The 16,174-nt window shown below is 36.6% G+C and overlaps 2 protein-coding genes across 3 annotated transcripts in view; one reads left to right on the top strand and one right to left on the bottom strand.

Moving 5' to 3' along the window:
• Positions 1 to 16,174, bottom strand: part of sumf2 (sulfatase modifying factor 2) — a 144,136-nt gene that overhangs the window by 85,294 nt on the left and 42,668 nt on the right. The gene's annotated exons all lie outside the window — the stretch shown is intronic.
• The window catches only part of cnksr2b (connector enhancer of kinase suppressor of Ras 2b), a 37,393-nt gene that overhangs the window by 3,091 nt on the left and 18,128 nt on the right, over positions 1 to 16,174 (top strand). Inside the window, exons 2-4 of one of the 2 annotated variants that reach the window (XM_079847378.1) lie at positions 5,990 to 6,153; positions 9,404 to 9,606; positions 15,486 to 15,573. In XM_079847378.1, the coding sequence (XP_079703504.1) occupies positions 5,990 to 6,153; positions 9,404 to 9,606; positions 15,486 to 15,573 (455 nt within the window). Of the gene's footprint in view, positions 1 to 5,989; positions 6,154 to 9,403; positions 9,607 to 15,467; positions 15,574 to 16,174 lie in introns of both variants that reach the window. The other variant, XM_079847377.1, reaches the window with a different exon arrangement.

Here is a 16,174-nt window from a genome sequence, read left to right as displayed (position 1 = left end):
AGATGCTTCACACATTTTCTTGATGTTTGCTTCTAAAAAGCTGAAGAATTTAATCGGCATCTGTCTGTTATGTGCAGAAAAAACCCGCAAGCTGCTGTATCAGCTGCTTAGACTGAAGATAAAGTGTTTATATGCATGTGTATCAGTGTAAGACTGTGTTAAACCCCTATGGGCTGATGGTGTCTGTGAATATCTGTGTGATCATTAGAGCCTTCTGATCAGCGGCATGTAATACCTTCAAAGTTTCACTCACAATCATTGCACAAAAAAATCTGTCATCACATGACACATTGCTTTGTTCCATATATATTTCATTGATTTGGAGCTTGACTGCACTTGGTCACCATTTGCATTAATTATATGCAAAAGAGCAGCGTGAACTTTCTACTAATGTTCTCCTTTTGTGTTCTACGGATGACTTTTTTAACAACATGAGGGCGATGACAAAATGAATGAATAAATATGCCTTTAGCAGCATTTATTAAGCTAAAACAGCATTATGCAGCACGGAGTACATCTATGATAAGTCTGCATGGCTATATGCTGCCCACACCGAGCCACACACAATAGCACAAATTTGTCGACTAGGACTGCAATCATTTTGCCTTTTTGAGTCTCAGGATTTTGTGCTGTATATGAAATGCATCTCCTCAGAACACTCTTTAGATGCTGTATTTTCATCTTATGTATTTGTCTGGTGTCTAGGCCTTGCATTCCTAGCAGCATACAGCATTTTCATGTGTAAAGGCTATGCCTATTGGATATGTTTTTGTACTCTGAGCTTCTAACATATGGAACTTTTTGTGGGGTTTGTTTTTTTGTTGTGGCTTGCATATTTGACATCTATTAGCACTTCCCAATATTTTTGAAGGTAAATGAAAATGTTGTTTACGGCTAGGGACGTTGTTTTTGGATGCCATTAAAGGTATGAGAAAGATCTGACCAGGAGCAATTATTAGTGTGATGCACCCTTCCCTGCCAAACACGCCTGTGCCATGCTGTAACTTTTATTATGGCAACGTGTAAACAATTAGTGAAATTAGTGTTATGATTAGAAATTAGTGGAAAGCTATGGTTGCAAAAATGCATGATAAAAAAATACAAATCACAAATGTTTCAGGCATTCCTTTATTGGAGGAATTATGGTAGCTGTATATTTTATAGTTCATTCATAATAACTGTATCAATAACTGATATAATGTTAACACAGTCGTGGATCAGGAATAGTAGTTCTGTACCAACCTACCTGAACTACTAAAACTGCTTTGAAAACAACCATTATAATTAAGGTCAAAGTAAACATTTTGAGTTGGCAAAGTACATAAAAACTGGACTTTCTGTAGACAGTGGCTAAAATAAACATGTATAGATGGTGTACTGTACAGTGGTCGAACATCCATGACAATAAATGAATGCAGTAAACATCAAACAACAACATAAGACCTAATACACATATATAGAAACATAAATCTGAACAAATACAATGCATTGTGATGTAAATGTCACTTCTGCAAGGCTTCCTTTAATTTTTCCCTCTGTAAGTTCTAAAGTAAATTGCATTTTACGTACACTAAAAAGTTTGAGGTCAGTAAGTTTTGTTGTTGAAAAAAATTAATACTTTTATTCAGCAAGGATGCATTAAATTGGTCAAAGGTGACAGTAAAGACATATATAATGTCACAAAAGATTTCTATTTAAATAAAATATCTATCATGGTTTCCACAAAAATATTGAGCAGCACTAAAGACTGGAGTAAAGGCCCCTAAGAATTCATCTTTGCCATCACAGGAATAAATTACATTTTTAAAATATATTCAAATATAAAAAGTTATTTTAAATTGTAATAATATTTTACAATATTGCTGTTCTTACTGTATTTTTGATCAAATAAGAAGCCTTGTTGAGCATAAGAGATGAAAAAAATCGTACTGACCCGACCCAAACTTTTGCAACCTTGCATTATTTTTCACTATATGCGCTAATGTTTATCAAATGAACAAATGATGGCACATTCACAGGCAGCAAACAACAACCAGAAAGATTTATTTATGTATTTATTTTGGACTTCTTTTGGATAGTCCAGTGAGAGGGGTTAGTGGGATGAGGTCATGTTGTGGTTTGGATGCAAATCACACGCCACCCTTGTGACTGTGAGTGCTTTGTCCCTAATGTGTCAAGAGCAATGTGCGCTATCACTGCACGGCGGCTCCAGCGAAAGATTTGTTCTTTGTAGTAACTTGCAGTTTTGAATATTTTGTCACATTTTCTTTGTAAATTCATGGTGTATGCTGTGTTTTTCTTGTTTCCTACCACGCTGCGATTACCATGTTGTAGCTTAGCATACAGTTCAGTGGTGATGCCCCCAGGTGAGGGCCCGACAGCAGAAGAGCCCTGTGACCTTCCCTCAATGCTCACTTTTCCCTGCCCCCCCTCAGTGCTTCCTGTGACTCACTCTGAACCCCCCCTTGGTGTCATTCTTAGCAGAATAATGGCAATAAATCCAATAAAACTGCACACAATAGAGCTTAAATATAGCCTTGATTAAATGCATGTTATACTAATCTATTTAACTGAGCAGTGCAACAGGATTTCACACGTATTGACCAGACACAGACTGTTGAGCTGTTTGTTGACAGACACTGTAAAATAACTGTGTGCTGCAGTGTGCAAATAACAAGCAGATCCTTGCATAATAGCACTGAGAAATAACATTATTGGGATAGTTCCCCAAAAAAGAAAATTCTGGCATCATCAGAACGAAAGTCTTATGGGTTAGGAACGGCATGAGGTTGAGGAATTAATGACAGAAATTTCATTTTTGGGTGAACTATACCTTTAAAATTTAAACGCTTGGATTGGCTACTTTCTCACATCAAGGATATAATGACAATTATACTCACAACAGCTCCGGTGACATTATGGGGATGGCTTCCGAATGTGGCGACTGGCACTGCGTATGCGCTGAAGTTTGGTTTTGGAATGCATGTAATGTACAAGTAAACAAATATGTGAATTGTATTGGAATTTATTGGAAATTTAGGGTTTTCCACCTTTTAAAGCTTGAAAGCTCCAATCTCAATTCACTGCAATTGCATGGAAAAGTGGGACCAACACAGTTTATCCTTTAGAGGAAGAAAGAAACTGGTTGAGTAAATGATAAAAATTTGTTTTTTTTGATGAATCTATAAAGTGATATTTAGAAAGTGTTCATTTTATCCATCTAACTCTAATCATCCATTGCTTAGAGAGTTACGAAACTCCCAATCCCTCTTTCAGTTCTGGGCCACACCGTTTGCCAAATCATGGATTCAGGACAGTTTAGAGGTTTTCAGGTCACGATTGAATTGGACCAGCTTCTAAGCAACCTTAGTCAACATACTGTAAATCTACAATCAGATTTTCTTCTTCAGAACAACTTTCTCTCATTACTTACTCACTCGATAACCTACTTACACTCTCACCCTCTTGCTTAATCTTTTTCGGTTCTAGCTGTTGGCCGACCAACCGCCTCGCTTGACAGAGATTAATGGTCCCAGATAAACGTGCGGCGCTTCTTTGTAGTGTTTAACACAACTTAGCCACAACGGCTGCAATTACCAGCAGATTAATGTCCTCCTAATCAATGAGTTTACTGTTTGTGTACACTGGCGCTGTGTGAGCTGGCCTGTCTCGCTCAGCCACAGGAAAAGCAACACTCACTATTGGGATTAGTTAAACAAAAAAAACTAAAAAACACACTTAGTTTCATGTTGCTATTTCTAATGATTGGGAAAGTTCTTCTGAAAAAAATGGTTTGCCTTTCCCCACTTGTTTCTGTTATAAATCTGTCATGGTACTATCTATGCCACTGGTACTACAGTAGAACCATTTAGATTCTTAATAATAATATTTCTATAATATTTCATTAGCATTACAATGCAAACGCCACACAAAAGCTAAAATCTCTGAATAGTACAATGATGTAAGTAGTATTAGATGTTTCTTTATTTATTTATTTGTGTATTCAAACGTCTTGCATATAAGCTTCTCATCTCACTTCCAGTTTTGTCTTGGTAATGAGGTCCTACTCAAACGCTCTTCCCGTCCCTGTGCCGTCTCTATAGCAACTTACAGCGACAAACGTGATGATTCCTTCATTTGGAACGGGTTTAGATCAGCCTGGTAAAGAAGCGGATTTGTTAAGCCCTCAAATTGCATGCAAAGCCGTGAAACGCTCGCTTTCAGCAGTTTTGAACCGTGCCGGTATCTGAACTTTCTCCTCACGGTCCATTAGATGTATGCAACAGAGAGATGAATATCAGGGGTTTGATGAAAGGGACATTTTACATGCTCTGCATCCTCGTCTTTTGTTGTGAAACGAGCGCACAGATAATGAAACCTCATGGAGGAGAAAATGCAAGTCTGTGTGGGAATTTATGGGAAGTGGAGAGGAAATGAATAGTGATGAGGTCAGAAGGAGGGAGCTGGGAGGAAGTGAACATGGAAATACTGAGGTAAAGGTGCTGTGAGGTAAAGAGGCCGGCTTCTGCGTAAGCAAGTGAAACTTTATTTACACATACAGTATGTGTCTCCTGCAGAGCATTTTCTACATAAATAATCACATACATACATATTAAAAGAGTTACAAAACGTAAAAACTGCACAGTGAGATTAAAAATAAGAAATGAAAGAAATTTAAAAAACTTAGGAGACAAATTACCAATAATATTTTATTTATTTATTATATGTTTTAAATTTTAAATTACACTCTCGGTTCAGTAAGGAAGTCAGTTGTGAAGTCAGTGAAGTATGTACTGAGTGAATCTGAGTATATATTGTGAATATATTTTAACTGACTGATTGAGAGTCTTTTTGTGAATCGGACATCAAGGCTGATTTTTCTTTAATTTTTTTTGCATTTGAGACTATTGTTTATTTACAGTCCCAACAGAGCTCTGAGAATGGTTTTGTAAAATACTGTATTAATTTTTAAAAATACCATTTATTAATTTATTATAAGTTATATATTACAGTTCAGTGTGGAAGTTGGTTGTGAACCCAGTACAACTTACTAAGTTAATCCCATTTAAACCGCTAACTCATGAGCAAATTTAAAGCTTTTTTGTGAATCTTTTTGACTGACTCATTAAAAAAATGAGTCTTTTGTTTGTGAATCAGACATCGCGTTTTTTGTTGTTGAAATGTTGATGCACGCTGATAAGAAATGCCACCTCACAAGATGATACACAAAGAAACTGCAAATGTAAGTTTTCCTTATGATAGTTTATATTATTTTATAATTATTTTATCTCATTTGAGGCCATTTTATTTGCAGTCTGGAACCCTGAGAATGGTTAGAGAGAGAGATTGTACAATATAATAGCACAACTACCTCCTTGCTTGTACTTGAGTGATCTAAAAACAACACAATGCTTCTGGTTCAGCTGAACGTGTGAAATAATTTCTGTCTCTCTTCTATAAATATATGATGTTTTGTGTGAAGCTGTGGGAGAAGAAAACAATAGTGAAGGATCAGTATAGATGAAGGGTAGGGGGCACGGGGGAGGCATGTGTTTCCTAGACAACAGCTAGCGCTCGCCAAATAGGTCTTCCCTTATTAGTGACAATAGTGCTTGAAGTCCACTGACGTCTGTTCATGACAGCAAAGCATTTCAAAGTTGTGTGCCTGGATCGGTCCACAAAATAAAGTCTGTTTAAACAGCTGTGTGCCAAAATTTTCACAATCCCTCACTACTGTCCTAGAGAGGATATTTATGTGTGCTGTACACATTGATGGTAACCATGTAAACACGCAATCAGCTCCCACACTCTCATGCTGGGAGATATATTTGAGACTATATTTGCTTATAATCTCTGTTTTAGTCATATTTAATCAGATTAGAACTCATAGTAGATTAAGAAAATGATGCTGTAAGTGAAAACATAGGATCCAGGATGCTCTAGCAGCTCGAATGACGTCTTCATATTGCTGTTTGTTGCTTTTTTCAAGGCTTGGATGACTGTCTGCAGCAGTACATTAAGAACTTTGAGCAGGAGAAGGTGGGCGGTGAACAGCTGTTGAGAATCACACATCAGGAGCTCGAGGATCTGGGTGTTTCTCGAATCGGCCACCAGGAACTCATTCTGGAGGCTGTGGACCTGCTTTGTGCGCTGGTGAGCACATACGCAAACACACTCACACAGGTGCATTGTGTTCTCAACAAACACAAATTGAATCTGCTTTACAGAGTAAGTGAGTTTTATAGCATTATGTTTCGCTTTATGCTGGTGTTATGTTTTTATAATAACATAACTGAAATGGTATAATAGCAATTACAAGATGCGTAGTTATGGTTCTGGATGCAGATTGGTGAATACAGTGTTCCAGCCATGTTATATTCCATGATTTAGGGCCAGATTTACTAAACAGGGCAAATTAGCGTGAGAGTGCAATTACAAAAAAGCACCAATGGGAGTGGAAAGTTCTGCAGGTGATATTCTGACGTGCAAATTAAAGTACACAGACTCAGCCGGATCATACCAGTAAATTAACCAGCTCATACCAGTAAATCACCTTGCATGATTCATTTAAATGCTGTCCTCCCATAAATCTTGTTTCTAAAAGGGAATCTCCTACAAATGCATGCAATAAGGTCAGCCGCAAAAATAACCCAGTCCAAGCCATTTCAGTGCTCATTTTTCACTGCTTGTCTTTAGTAAATCCTGACTGTAGTTTTTTAACGCCAAAAGAGGGTTTGCGCTGGCTCAAGCTGTTAGTAAATCTGTTATGTAAGCTGCATTATGTACATTTATTACATCCACCCTGTTCAATAGATCAGGGGGTTTGAAAAAAGGAAATATTTTTTTTATTTGAATTTTTTTAAATAAAATAGATTAAAAAGCAAAAAATTAAGAAACGGTTAAAATATACTGAATTTCATTTTATTACTTTTCCATTCTGCTTTCTAAAGACTGGTCAGAAATCATGAGAGGAATTTTATTTTCTATTCGCAGACATAGTTTAAAGTTTTTCTTCAGGTTTATGCTTCTAAAAATATCCTGATGGTGGGTAGAATATATTTTTCTAAATATTTTTCCATGTAATATTTACACAGATTTCTAATATTTACATTTTTCTTACAATACATATTTTGTATACATGTCAAAATGAATATAAATAGCATGTGGATAAGCATAATTAAGATCTAAATTATGCATATTTTCATGTATCAAGATTGTATCAAATATACATATGTGTTCATTATTATATGGATAATACTTGTATAATATAATACTAATACTAATAATACCCCTGATATTCAAAAAATATATTTATTTTCTACCCACCATCAGAATACTTTTAGATGTATCAAGAGATACATTTAGCAAGGCAAAGAGGATCATCATATTTGGGGGTCTGTGTCATCAAAAAGGTTGAAAACCCCTATTGTAGATATATTAACCATTAAAATATCCAAATCACTCAAGCACTATATGTTATCTTTATTCCTGAACCACCTGACCCTGTTTTTCCCATGCTGCCTCTGTGTTTATGGTAATTGCATCCTTTGCAATTTATAATAGCCAAAACAAACACTTTAAATCCTTGAAAATCCCTCCATTCCCCACTGTCATCCTGCACACAGTTTCCAGGCTGTTCTGATAGGGTACAAGAGAAATAAGGACGCTTATGCAGAAGGATGGAAAGAGAGGCGGAGCGACTGAAAGTTTGTGTGGGCAGAGTGGGTAGAAAACTGGCAGCAGTCGGGTGAGAGTAGGATAACAAATTAAAACAGGAGAGAAAGGCTCTGAGGGAGAGCAAAGAAAGGTGTGAGAGAAGGAACACAGCAGTCCTGAGCGGATGAAGGAAGAGGGCAGAAAAAGGAGGGTGAATGGGGGTATACTAGCCACTGCCTTTGCAAACTGGCCCCCTGTATTCCTCTTTTTTGTTCCCACCATTTGTTATGTCACGTGCTTAAGCCCAGCTAGTCCCTAAAAGCCTCTTATGTAATGCTTCTCTGGGTTTGTCCAACATGGAGCCCTGCTGCATTAAATATGATGACTCATCTGTCCCTCATGCTGGTTCTATTGCATGACAGATCCCCACTGGCTTTTGTGTGGAGCAAGGCATTCTGGGAGATCCGTACTATGTGGTGTCATGTGGAGTATATGAGTGTAAGGGGGTATCAGGTAGAGGGATTTGCCCGCTCACAAAAAAAAAACATTTTTTTTTAGCATTTTGATAAAAATTTGATCTGTACGTACTCATAATATTTTTATTTAACCTGTTAGTGATGTCCATCTCCCAACTGATGGAGAAATTCAGTGTTCCAAACAATAAAAATAAATATAAATCAATGGAGACATACAATGACATATAAACACTACTGTTCAAAAGTTTGGGTTCTGTAAGATTTTGAAAGAAATTAATACATCTAATCTGTAAGGACACATTTTAATTGATCAAAAGTGACAGTAAAGACATTTATAATGTTACAAAATAATATTTCAAATAAATGCTGTTCTTTTAAACTTTATATTTATAAAAAAAAAGAAGGAAAAAATGCATCATAGTTTCCACCAAAATATTAAGCAGTACACTTTTTATTAATAATAACATTGTTAATAATAAGAAATGTTTCTTGAGCAGCATATTAGGACGATTTCTGGGGGATCATGTGACACTGAAGAAGACTGGAGTAAAGATGCTGAAAATTCAGCTTTGCCATCACAGGAATAGATAACTAAAATGTATTTTAAAAAAAATATTAAACAGTTATTTTAAATTGTAATTATATTTCACAATATTACTGTTTCCTCTGTATTTTAGGTGAGCATAAGAGACTTCTTTCAAAACCATTTAAAAAATCATATCGTGACCCCAAACTTTTGAACCGTATGTATATTGATGTATTCATATATTTTTATAGCAAGGTATTTATTAAGATTCACTTGAACTACGATGTTAAGTTCACGTTAATGTTGCGTGGGTTGTGTACCTTTAAGTGACCCTTTTCTCCTTCTCCATTTTATTTCCTCCATTATTTAAAACCACTCAAACTACTTTTTTCCCAGTGAACTTGGACTGCATCACAGAGTGCCTATGACCTTGCCTTTACCTCCCCCCGTTTCATTTACATTTACATCCATATTTAATACTTTAGCAGATGCTTTTATCCAAAGCAACTTACAAATGTGGAACATCGCAAGCAATTTGTCACACACGATACATACAGTACCACACTGCAGAGTTTCAAGAGTAAGCTACAGTATTACAGAAGCTGGAGCATAAGTGAAAATCCTGAAAAGAGAGATTTAAAAAAGTTTATTTATAGGACATCATAGTTTAGCCATGCTCACAAAAAAAGTTTCTTTAGCTCTTTCTTGGAGGTTGTGATGGTCTTTCTTGCTCTTTCTTATTCAGAACTATGGACTAGAGACAGAGAACCTGAAGACTCTGACCCATAAGCTGAACGCATCAGCCAAGAACCTGCAGAACTTCATAACGGGCCGGCGGAGGGGCGGTCACTATGACGGCAGAGCCACCCGAAAACTTCCCAATGACTTTCTGACCTCTGTAGTGGACCTCATCGCTGCCGCCAAGAGCCTGCTGGCTTGGTTGGATAGGTTAGTCCTGCAAAGAGGCGCAAACACAGCCCACACTCAACACAGATATGCATACAGACACATGTTCAAACATTAAACAGTGCAGCTGCATATATAGTGGCCCTAAAAGTATTGTTCCCTAGTGAAAAATAAATATGCTGAATTGTATTTAAAATAGATTTATTTCATGATACTAAAAATAGTTTGACATGTCTATGTACTAACTGAAAATACACTATAAATGTAGTTATTTCATGCTTTCATCAAGCATTCAAACTTAGTGCTCTACAAATTAATTTGTAAAGTAGTACCTTTTACAAATGCAATTGGAGAAGGATGAAATATATATTCATCTTTAAGAAAGTACACTTGCTAGGTTCCTAATTCCATCTACAACATGTTTGAAACTTGTTAAATGTGATTATCAAAATGATCTTGAGCACAAAAAAATACTTTAAATATGACCTACAAACGCACACACACACACACACACCCATTGTATAAAGTAACTGGACAAAAGCTTTGAAAGAGGATGCCCACTTCATAACCCCAATGACATGTCCATGCTCACTCAGCCCAACAACTAGTCTTGGTAAGGGATGAATGAGGCAACTCATCTTATGATCCTGTAGATGTATGAAGGCCATATTAATGTTTGAAAAAAAAAATAATTATAATTATGAAGTAAGTTTTATAATTTTGACCTTAACCTTTTAAATAATTTAACCACACTTTGAATCTCAGGTATTGTTTAATTCAATTCAAATTTATTTCGATAGCGCTTTTCACAATTTTGCATGGTTGCAAAGCAGCATATTTATAGTTACAAAAGTAAAGAGATGTACTTATGACAAATAAACAAAACAACATATAGTCAGTTTGAAATGGTGAAAGAAATTCACGTACTTGAGAAGAAGTTTTATTAATTAAGTGTATTCCTAATACACTCCAATGCACCTACTGTAATACACCTTTCCCATTTATGGTACTTTAATGGCCCGTTGCACTTTGTAATGTGGACTGTCAAAATATTATGAATTATTAACGAATTATTCAAATTAGCTTGACTAGTCCTCAAAAATTGCACAAAAAGTTAAAGTGTCAAATAAATTTAGAAACGTTAACCATGAAAAGTAACAACGTAAAATGTATTAAAATAATTTCAATTCATGCGTCACATTTAAATCCACAGCGTAATGCAAGAGCGTCAAACCGCCAAATCGTTTTATTGCGTTTTACATCAGGAGCAGTTCAAGAGAGTTGAAGCACGCAGAGACAATCGGTTATGGATGTAACCGACAATCGGTTATCGGTTATGGTTATGGATAAAACATTTATGGATGGAAACACAAGCAGTTCTGCACGTTCACATTTTTCCACCAACGTGTGTTTTAGTGCGTGCACAAGAATAAACCTAATACTATGCAGCATTAATGAAAGATTATATCAGGTAAAAGGGAAGCAAAACATTCTGCAGATGATATTTAATGATGTGTCTTCTAGCTTTATTTCTTCAACAGCTTCAAGTTTAACGCACTTTTATTTTCTATACAGTTTTACGTTTATCTTCATGCACTGCTTACTGCGCCTATAATTGAGACTTTTCTCTGCGATTCGCAGTCTTTAAATCCATTTAATTTGTGCTGTCATTGATGGAGAAATCGGTTTGCTTATAGCAGTACTTGTAACAGTATAGAAAGAACACAAAGTAACCCCAGTTTTGCAGCTGGTAAACCGAGTGTTCGAATCCAGTCCGTATGTACATTCAATGTACATATATCTGTTCCCATTGTCTAACTAATGTTCTCCTGATAAGTGAGTTTACTGGTATACTGGGGGGTGTCTGTAAAATGTCAGTAAGCTGTACCATTAATTATAAAGATTACTTTATTATATTTGAAGCACACAATAATGATAACATTAGCATACTTCAAGTTTACTTCGAATGCCATTACAGTGTGTTTTAAAATCACTTCAAGTAAAGGATAGTATGACCTCAGTTTGTTATCAGTAAACTAATAATGTATGTTCAACACTCTTTTAGTGTAATTGAATTGCAATTGAAATGTCACCAAAATACATTTGAAGTTTATGCTGAGTGAATTTTGCACATCAAAATTCAAATACAAGAGTAGATATTTAAATTGTACTTAAGTATACTTGGAATAGTTTCACTTTAGCACAAACAAGTATATTTAATACAAATTTAGTTGAACTTCAGCACTGCTTTTGGACAACTAAAATGCATTTAGTCCTACATTAGTTGTTCCAATTTAACAGACCAAAAATACTTTAGTTATACTAAAGTACATTATAAATTGTGAATAAATTGTGCTTAAAGGTATAGCGGAGAATTTTCCTGAATTTTAGAAAAGAACCGCCCTCTCCACTTTTTGGAAAAATGCACATGCGCAACATTCTACCTGCTCCCGAGAGGGAACGCCTATTAAACGTGTGCACGAGCTAATCATAGCTTACATTAACTTTTACTAGCAGTGATTTTAAATGGATTTCTCCAAATAGCATGCCAAACTTTACCTGTCAAGTAGAAACTTCGCGACTGAGGCATCAGTGGAAAGCCCAACCTGTGTTTTGAGCGCACGCCATCGTGTGAATCGTGTGCACGAGCACGTACGACGGCCTTACGTAAACATCTCACCAGAATGATTGACACTTAGGAGGACCAATAGTCTTGATGATCCACCCGGAAAAAGAAAATCCTCCGCTATACCTTTAAGTATACTATTTTTTTCACTAGGGTTGTTATTGTTAGCTAAAATTATTCAACATTTGTTTTGTTAAACGTAAATAAAATGTTAAAATTAGATGAAAAACTTAAAAAAAAAAAAAAAACTTACACTTTCATCTATTTCAGTTAGTTGCCATTGCAAGATTTCTATTTTTTGTTAAAGTTGCGGTACTAAAATGACTAATTAACCTTAAAAAAAGTAAGCTAAATAGAAATATAAAAAAAAAGAAAGAAATGAAAAAAAAAGAATTAGACAGAATTACTTAAAAAATGAAAATATAGAAATATAGAAAAAGCTAAATCAAAATGTTAATAATTATAAATAATACTAAAATAACACTGTTGGACACTTTAGTTGACTTAAAAATGTATGGATGATTTATGGATGAACAAAAAGATAGATTTGTTTTGCATTTAAAGATAGCACAAGCACATTTGTGTGCAAATAAAAATACTTTGTTGAGGATAAAACAATAGATATATTGAAATTAAGTTAGTTGGGATAAATTGGTTTGCAGATGCCACATGAATTGATATTTTGTAAAGGCAATTAAATTAATATGTGTCCAAGTACTTTTAGGGCTGCTGTATTTATTTACAAGCAAACTCAAAGTTCAATGAAAGCAGCCTCAGTAATCCTGCTCTTTTATCTACCATGCGTACGGTCACATGACCGCTCATCTCGGGTAAAAGGCTTCATTGTTTCGAACTCATCAAGTGAGGTCATGCGAGAGGCCACAGATGACACGATCATGCCGATTTCCTTATGTAACACCCATGAGCAATCAGCTGACAAACAAAAGATGAGTAAAAAAGCTTACGTAAGTCTCTTCTGTTTTGGAGGAGCTGGCCCTGAAAACGGCCAGCGTGTCTGCTAAGCACTTCCGTTTGTCTCTCAAGTGTGTGCGCGCAAGGTCATGTTTTTGTGAGTTTGCATTAATTCCTTCATCAGCTAAAGCTCTCGTTGGCCACGCCTCCTCGTTAGTACAATACGCCAAGTCTCCTGCCTAACCGCACACACTCATAGTTTCTGAGTGCAATTAATCTGCTGCTGCGTCTCCCTAGATTATTCCTGGCCTCCGGGTCTCCCTCATTTATTCTCCACAGACAGGATGACAGCAGGAGTGTTGTCCTGGGTGATCATATTCGTATGTTACAGTCTTATTATTCAGTGTAAGATATGAACCCTGGAGTCAGAAATGCTGCTCAGTGCACTCATTAAGATAAATGATGCCCTTGTGCTTTCTTCTATAGAGAGGATTTCAGGTTTATACCATCTAGTCGACTAGTTAATCGGTTCTTCTAGTCAGTGTCTTGGGTCTTTCGCAGTGCAATGCATTGCGGGTATCCGATATATGTTCACGTACACGTTTCTTGTGAACCGACCTGGACGAATAAAGTTGTTGACTGAAACTATAAGGAGGACATGACTGAAAATGACAAAGATGATCATGTATATGTGCTAAAATTAAGCTAAATTCATCTAGCTAGCTTACATAGGTTTTATCAAAATGGCTTGTGATGCACCAGTAAGTAGTAAAAATGCACCTTTTATCATTTATTACTTTTCATGAATTTGTGCGTTTATGAATGTATAGCTATTTTTGTAAATTTAATTTGTATTTATTAATTTGTTTGTATTTTAAAGGGTTTTTTTGTAAAGAAAACCAAACATTTCATAAAATATTTTGGGGCACATACTGTACACTACTGTTCGAAAGTTTGGGTTTGATAAGATTTTCTTGCGCTCACCAATTATTTGATCAGTAAAAACTGTAATATTGTGAAATATTTTCAGCATCATTACTCCAGTCTTCAGTGTCATATGATCCTCATTTTTGTGGGAGATTTGATGCATTTTTTTCAGGATTCTTTGATGAATGGAATGTTCAAAAGAACAGCATTTATTTGAAATAGAAATCCTTTTTAAGTTAACATTATACATGTCTTTAACTTCAGATCAATTTATTGTCTTTGCTGAATAAAAGCATTGAAAAGTATGAAAAACAACGGACCCAAACTTTTGAACAGAAGTGTGTAAAATACATTACTAAAATAGGAAAAAATTGTGTTGGGGCCCATGAAAATGTTGGCATGGCAAGAACTACGGTACGTTCACACGGGGCGTCAGCGTCAACGCTTCCCATTGACTTTGAATGGGTGACGTCAAGCGTTGCCGAAAAGAATTGTGGATCCGTCGGCGGCGCTTCACTGGCGTTGCTCGCGGCAGAAGTTGAGAATTTTTCAACTTCTGCCGCGAGCAACGCCAGTGAAGCGCCGCCGACGGAAGCGTCAGCCAATCAGATCGCTCTATGCAAATACAGTAGCCAGGCGGCAGCCAATCACGTTCATCCTGTTCAAGAGCAGCAAACTGAGGATAAATTTTAAAATGGAGGAGAAACTAATTATTGCGGTGGGCAATCACCCGGTCCTTTATGACCATTGAATGACAATGAAGCTTGTTGTTGAGTTCCTGTCTAATTTCATTGGCTGACGCTGCTATGACCATGGCGTCAGTGCCAAACTTCAGCCACGCCTTCCGTCAAGCGTTGACGCTGACGCCCCGTGTGAACTCACCGCTACTCAGACCAAGCCTTATTGTTTCTTACTGTTGAGCCCAGTCTATGCTGTAATATAAATATATACATTCCGTATACTTATTATATTTAGCAAAAAAATACTGTATGCTGTAATAATAACATGCTTCTAGCATATTAACAAAATTAGACCGAAATTAATTTATTATGGTCACAGAAGGGAACAGCATGGTCTAAATGAAAGACTCTCATAATGATAGAAAGACAGTGATCTTTGCCGTCTGTGTGATGGGGCACGTGAGCAGAGCTTCCTCCTGCTGCCTGAGCCTCTGTGAATTAGTGCATTGGAGCGAAAAATCCTCTCTCTCCTCTCGCTTTCAGCTCTGTCTATCTGTCTCTCTCTGTTTTTGTTACTCTTCATCTCCCTCCCTCTCCACATGCTACTTGGTTCACCTCCTTTTAGCTCTCATTCCTCATCATGAATGTCCTCCATTGCCTGAGTTAGACTCAGTTCGGCTTTGGCAGTGCAGCGACATCGAGGAAGGTTAGACATTAAAAATGGTTGTGATTAGAAGTGATCTAATGGTTAATGGCAGATGTTACTTCTTCATCAGGTCTCCGTTCGCTGCCGTAGCAGACTACTCCATGACCAGGAATAATGTGATTCAGCTGTGTCTGGAGTTGACCACAATAGTTCAGCAGGTATGGACTGAAACACTCAATTATAACATTAACATATCACCTTCATCTTTTGTTCCTGGGACAGTTTACTCCAAAAGGAACATTTTTGTAATTCATTAACTCCCAAAATATTTTGACTGTCAAGCTCCAAAAAGCATCATAAAAGTAACTGTATTTTGTCCTGGATTCACTTTTTTTGAGTGAACTGTCCCTTTAAATCCCATATCCATCAAATGAAATGCAAAGTTAAGAAGTCTCTTTTGACCTAGAGTCTATCTTCTGTTTCACCCACACCAGTGTCACGCCATACTTTAGGACTAAATCTCTTTTTCGAGGATGCATGGAAAGCAGGGTGGAGTTTCTAGGGCAGAAGGTTCTTTAGAAGGAGGCCATGGACATTTTTTTTTCTCCTTCTCAATTTTCTGTCCTGGATTGAAATAGTGCTGCTCTGGCATGGGCCATTGAGGGCGAGCACAGACTGTCCCAGGTGGGAGAAAAGCGATGTGTCCCAGAACATGTATGAAGGCCTGTAGAATTTGCTCTTTATGATATGTCCTTTGAAGTGAAAAATACCACACTCTGATGGGCCTTTCACGCATTCAAACTTTATATAAAGTTCTCC

Source organism: Squalius cephalus (assembly GCF_949319135.1).
Source record: "Squalius cephalus genome assembly, chromosome: 17".
NCBI classification, from domain to species: Eukaryota; Metazoa; Chordata; class Actinopteri; order Cypriniformes; family Leuciscidae; genus Squalius; species Squalius cephalus.
The sequence above is the reverse complement of the archived record's forward strand: the minus strand, read 5'-3'. Positions and strand labels throughout refer to the sequence as shown.